This window comes from Vicia villosa, linkage group LG3, assembly GCF_029867415.1.
Source record: "Vicia villosa cultivar HV-30 ecotype Madison, WI linkage group LG3, Vvil1.0, whole genome shotgun sequence".
Classification (NCBI taxonomy): domain Eukaryota; kingdom Viridiplantae; phylum Streptophyta; class Magnoliopsida; order Fabales; family Fabaceae; genus Vicia; species Vicia villosa.
The window spans coordinates 159694261-159700581 of record NC_081182.1 but is presented as its reverse complement, the minus strand read 5'-3'; the positions used below and the strand labels follow the sequence as shown (position 1 = coordinate 159700581).

The window sequence follows — 6321 nt, the reverse complement described above, 5'->3', positions numbered from 1 at the left end:
AGGTGGCACGTGCACTTTGTCAGCATAGATCGGGCATTTGTGACAAATTCTGACATGGTTATGACAATCAGTTTCCATAGTGGGCCAATAGTAACCAGCCCTCAAGATTTTCTTAGCCATCGTATGCCCACTAGAATGGGTACCAAACTCGCCTTCATGCATTTCTTCGATGATTTTTTAAGCTTCTTCTTTCACAACACATCGGAGTAACACACCGTCATGATGCCTCTTGTACAATACCCCACCATTGAGGTAGAACTTAGCTGCGAACCTTCTCAGAAACTTCTTATCAGTCACCGACGCTTCGGGAGGATACTCTTGAGTTTCGAGGAACTTTTTAATATCATGATACCAGGGATTTCCATCCAATTCAACATCAGCCTCTAAGCAGAATGCTGGTTCGTCCAATCTGTTGATGGTGATATTAGGTGCTTCATTGGCCCACTTCACTTTGAACATGGAAGCCAAGGTAGCGAGAGCATCAGCAAGATTGTTCTCTTCTCTTGAAATATGCTCGAATGTGATCTCATCAAAGTACGGGATAAGTCTCATCACATGCTCCCTGTATGGAATCAAATTCTGATGGCGAGTTTCCCAATCTCCATTGATCTGGCTAATGACAAGATTGGAATCCCCATAAACTTTCAAGTACTTGATTCGCAAATCGATCGCAGCTTCGATACCATAGATGCAAGCTTCATACTTAACCATGTTATTAGTGCAATCAAAACAGATTCTGGCTGTAAACGGAATATGAAAGCCTGATGGAGAAGTAATTACAGCTCCAACGCCATTCCCGAGTGCATTAGAGGCACCATCGAACACGAGCGTCCATCACGATCCTGGTTCGGGTCCTTCCTCTGGTCCGGGAATGTTACAATCTCTGATGTACAGGACATCCTCATCGGGGAATTCAAACTTCATTGGTTTGTAATCATCGACAGGCTGGTGCGCAAGATAATCCGCCAACACACTACCTTTGATGGCTTTCTGGGTAGTATACTGGATATCATATTCAGTCAAGATCATTTGCCACCGGGCTACTCTTCCGGAGAGAGCGGGCTTCTCAAAGACGTACTTGATAGGATCTATCTTGGAAATCAATAAGGTGGTGTGAACCAACATGTACTGCCTCAGCCGGCGAGCAACCCACACCAAAGCACAGCAAGTTTTCTCGAGCAGTGAGTATCAGGATTCACAGTCGGTAAACTTTTTACTAAGGTAGTATATTGCATGCTCTTTTCGGCCAGACTCGTCATGTTGACCCAGCACACATCCCATTGAATTTTCAAGAACTGTGAGGTACATAATCAAAGGCCTTCCTGGAACTGGAGGCATTAGTATCGGAGGTTCCTGCAGATACTCTTTCACTTTTTCGAATGCTTTTTGACAATCATTATTCCACCTGGCCGTCTGATCCTTTCTTAGCAATTTGAATATTGGTTCACAAGTGGTCGTAAGATGAGAAATGAATCTAGCAATGTAGTTCAACCTCCCTAAGAAACCACGAACCTCTTTTTCTGTTCTCGGTTCAGGCATCTCTTGTATAGCTTTTATTTTGGCAGGATCGACCTCAATACCTTTTCCACTAACAACAAAGCCCAACAACTTTCCGGATCGCACTCCGAAAGTGCATTTATTTGGATTTAACCTCAGTATGAACTCCCGAAGCCTTTCAAACAACTTCTGCAAGTGAACCAAATGCTCTTCTTCAGTGTGAGACTTTGCAATCATGTCATCAACATACACTTCGATCTCTTTGTGAATCATGTCGTGAAAAAGAGTCACCATGGCACGCTGATACGTTGCCCCTGCGTTTTTCAACCCAAATGGCATGACTTTATAGCAGAAAGTTCCCCACAGTGTGATAAACGTTGTTTTCTCCATGTCTTCTGGTGCCATCTTGATCTGATTGTACCCAGAGAAACCATCCATGAAGGAAAACACTTTGAAAGGAGCAGTATTATCTACCAACACATCAATATGAGGAAGAGGAAAATCATCTTTCGAACTCGCCCTATTCAGGTCTCTGTAGTCCACACACATCTTGACCTTTCCGTCTTTCTTAGGCACAGGAACAACTTGCAGAAAGCCAGCATCAAACTGTTTCTCAACCTCTTTCTTAATCTTCTCAGACATGTCTGGGCGAGTCCTTCGAAGCTTCTGCTTGACAGGAGGACTATCTTCCTTGAGAGGTAAACGGTGTACCACAATATCTGTATCAAGACCTGGCATATCCTCAAAGGACCAAGCAAAGATGTCCGCATACTCTTTCAACATATCATTAAGCCTCTGTTTCACACTATCCTCAAGCGCAGCCCCTATCTTGACTTCTCTGACTTGCTCTTTAGTGCCAACATTTACCATCTCAATTGCCTCCTGATGCGGCTGAATCGCTTTCTCTTCTTGCTTCAATAATCTGGCCAACTCATCGGGAAAATCACAATCTTCATAAGCTTCCTCCTCTGCTTGGTAGATCAGATGGTCAAAATCATAACAAGCAATAGTGGAACTGTTACCAATGGAATCCGTGGTGGTGGAACATCTACATGATTGATGTTTTTATTTTAGTTTTATCTTTATTAAGCTATGTGCAAGTGTGTGCGAAAACATTGCCATTTAAAGGAAAAAGTTCAAAAGAAAGACAAAGAGCAAAATATTTGAATGCAAAAACGTCCTTTTATTTCATGATTAAACTTTGAAAATGCAAACTGCATGGCCCTACAAATGATTCACTACGCCTTGGGCAGAGCGTAGGAATCATGACATGATAAGAAAAGTAAAAACAAGGAATTTACTCCTGAGCTTGTGTAACTTGAATGACATCTTCGATTGTCCAATTGCGAGGTATCTCTCCGGGAACGCTTGGACGAATCCAGCTATCAAAATCACAATCATTATCCACTTCTTCATCATTGACAATGGCGCGCACCTGGCCATCTTGAATGACACCCCCACTCACAAACTTGATCGGGCGATGGATATTAAGCACTGGCGATGCATTCTGCTTTCCGAGATTGAAACCAAGTCCATTCTTGTCAAATTTGGGACGCACATCGATCACTTGCCCCCAGCCTTCTATCTTTCCAGTCTCAACGGCAACCTGAGGAGGATATCTCATAAGGAGGAGTTCTCACGGCATTTACAGCTTCAAACGCTTGGAACGGCGTCTCATGTATTTCACCTTCGATCTCTACATATCGGAAAGAAGAAAAGTGACTCACGATGTAATCTTCTTCACCACAAACCGTCACCACTTTACCATCAACCGGATACTTCAACTTCTGATGAAGAGTGGATGTCACAGCGCCAGCCTTGTGAATCCAGGGTCATCCCAATAGACAACAGTAAGCAGGTTGAATATCCATCACATAAAAGGTTGTGGTGAAGACCTGAGGACCAACTTATATTGGTAAATTTACCTCTCCGAACACAGACCTTCTTGATCCATCAAAAGCGCGCACCACCAAATCACTAGGCCTCAATTCAACCCCAGCATAGTCAATTCTCATTAGAGCCGATTTGGGGAGCACGTTCAGAGAAGAGCCAGTATCAACCAGAACACGAGACAAAGTCGTCCCCTTACATTCCATCGAAATATGCAAGGCCTTGTTATGGTTTCTCCCTTCTGAAGGAAGATCACGATCAGTGAACCCCAAGCCATTCCCAACGGAAATATTGTTGGCCACCGCCTCTAACTGATTCACAGATATTTCATGCGGGACGTAAGCACCATTCAGAATTCTTAAGAGAGCGTCTCTATGACCTTCTGAACACATCAATAACTGCAGGATAGAAATCTTTGACTGGGTCTGACCCAATTGCTTAACAACTTTGTAATCAGACTTCCTGATGATTCTTAACAATTCTTCCACCTCCTTGGAAGATACAGCATTATCAGGTGCCCCATTCTGAGTCGGAGGATTCTAGACATCAGTCACTACTTGTTTGCCTTTGGCCTTAGCCAAAGCATCCTCATTACTTTGAACAAGCTGAGGGGAGAACACCCTACCACTGCGAGTGATTCTACCAGTACCGGCAACATTATCAGTGTTTGCAACTACGGCTTCCACAAACTTCTCTTTCGATGGCTCACCCTTCTCCTTCGTGCCATAGTAATATACGTCTGAACCATAATGCCAAGGGACGGCCTTCTCACTCTCATATGGAATAGGCCCTGGCACGGTAATCATCAACGCCGCTGGTTGTTCCTCATACGGGATACTGACAGGTATCTGAATAGGAACTTGGATACATATTGGAGCAACTGGCTCATAAGGAATTGAGATCAAAGACACTTCACCAGCCTTACTCTTTGCACCTCTCAACCTTCGATAGAATTGAAGAGGACCCTCATTAATCAGCTTTTGTACCATACTTCTCAAATCAGCACAACCTTCGGGTTGACTCTTGCAATTCTCACAATCCACACCACAGCCCGGGAAGATACCGCTATTAACCAGATGTTGCTTCACAGACACAAAAGGAAAGGTCAAACAGCCCACATCAGATACAACACTTATCTCTTCACTCTCAATGACATTCACACCGAACCTCCGTGAGTAGGCATCGGATTATTGACAATATTGGGTGTAGGAGTGAACTGGATTATCTTTTGATCCAACAAGTCTTGTACTTTGTTTTTCAACGCAATACACCTTTCTGTATCATGTCCAGCTGCACCGAAGTGGAAAGCACATCTTGCATTTGCATTGTAATTCGGAGATTGTGTGTCCGGAGCATTCGGAGCATCTCTCAAAGTAATCTTCTCAATCTTGAGCAAATGTTGCAACACCTGAGCATAGGTCATGGGAATCGGATCAATCTTTCTATGAGGCCTAGTCCTGGGAGGATAACGATCATTGTTGGAACGTTGTCCTTGCTCTTGTTGTTGCGGAACTGGAATCATGACAGCGTTGACTTGCGAATTGTTTCTCCCTGAACCCCTTCTTCCATATATGGCATCCGCATTTCCTTCCTTCCTTCTGGCATAACCCTCAGCTTGTTTCTTACCACCAGCTGAATTAGAAAAAGCTCCCAACTGAATTTTCCCTATCTTTAAACCCATCTCGACACGTTCGCCATATCTCACCATTTTAGAAAAGTTGGCTGAAGCACTGCAAGCCAAGTAGTAGTGTCCGGACAAAGTACTGGTGAACATGTCGATCATCTCATGTTCAGTCATCGGTGGTTGAACCCTTGCCGCTAATTCACGCCATTTCTGAGCGTATTCTTTGAAAGATTCTTTAGACCCTTGAACCAAACTCTACAACTGAGTCCTGTTGGGCGCCATATCAACATTGTATTGATAGTGCTTAATGAAAGCCTCCACAAGATCTCTCCAAGAATGAATATGAGTGCGCTCTAGTTGAACATACCACTCCAAGAAAGCCCCAGCAAGACTATCCTGGAAGAAGTGCATTAGAAAACCCTCATCCTCAGAGTATACAGACATCTTCCGATAATATGCCTTAACATGAGTCATAGGACAGGTCGTCCCATTGTATTTGTCAAAAGATGGAACTTTGAATTTCGGTGGAATCCTCACGCCAGGAACCAACCCCAGGTCATTGATATCCATGCCTAACACCCATTTACCTTCAACAGCTCTGAGACGTTCCTCAATCAGACGATACCTTTCAACCTCATCATGCACACCCTAAGCACTATGCCTTGATACCTGATCAAAGTTCTCAACATTGAAATCCAAATTACCTCGGTTCTGATTATCTCTCCTTCCCAACAAACGAGATGGAGGTGGAGGTGGAAACCCGTGATGTTGATTGAAAGGATTATAGTGTCCTCCCACGTGATCAAACTCATTCGGATCATGGTGATCATCAATCCTGCCAGACACATCATCAAACAGCCCTTGACGTCCTCCATTCTCATTCCTTCTGGAGTTCTCGACGAGAACTCGCAAGTCATCCTGCCCCTTAGTCACATTAGTCAATGCTTCCATGAACTGTGCCATCTGCGCATTCATCTGCTCCGTCAGTTAAGCTCTCATCTCTGCCATTTGTTCCTGAATCTGTTCCATCTGCCTTCTCTGATTGCTCCTAGTCGGATACGGGTGATTAGCCGTCTTAGAATTCCTTCTGATAACAAAACAGCGAGACATGAGATATAAGCTCTGCAAAACCTGCAAATGTATGACATGTATGATATATGAATGATATGCATGAAATGTTTGTCAATTTTCAAGTATCCAAGAGTTCATCCCACTTTCAGATAGGACATAGCAACCCTGATACCGAATATTTTTGAATAACAATCCACACACGAGAATACTTCACCAAACTGAGCATACTTCATTCAAAC

The 6321-nt window shown here is 43.6% G+C and overlaps 1 protein-coding gene across 1 annotated transcript; it reads right to left on the bottom strand.

Annotated features, from left to right (window-relative positions):
- Positions 1-3926: 3926 nt before the first annotated feature.
- LOC131659261 (uncharacterized) lies at positions 3927-5185 on the bottom strand. The gene is made up of 2 exons (XM_058928471.1): positions 4550-5185; positions 3927-4469 (listed from the first exon to the last, which is right to left on the bottom strand). Exons 1-2 carry the CDS (start codon positions 5183-5185, stop codon positions 3927-3929), a joined length of 1179 nt encoding a protein of 392 aa, XP_058784454.1.
- Between the last annotated feature and the right edge of the window lie 1136 nt (positions 5186-6321).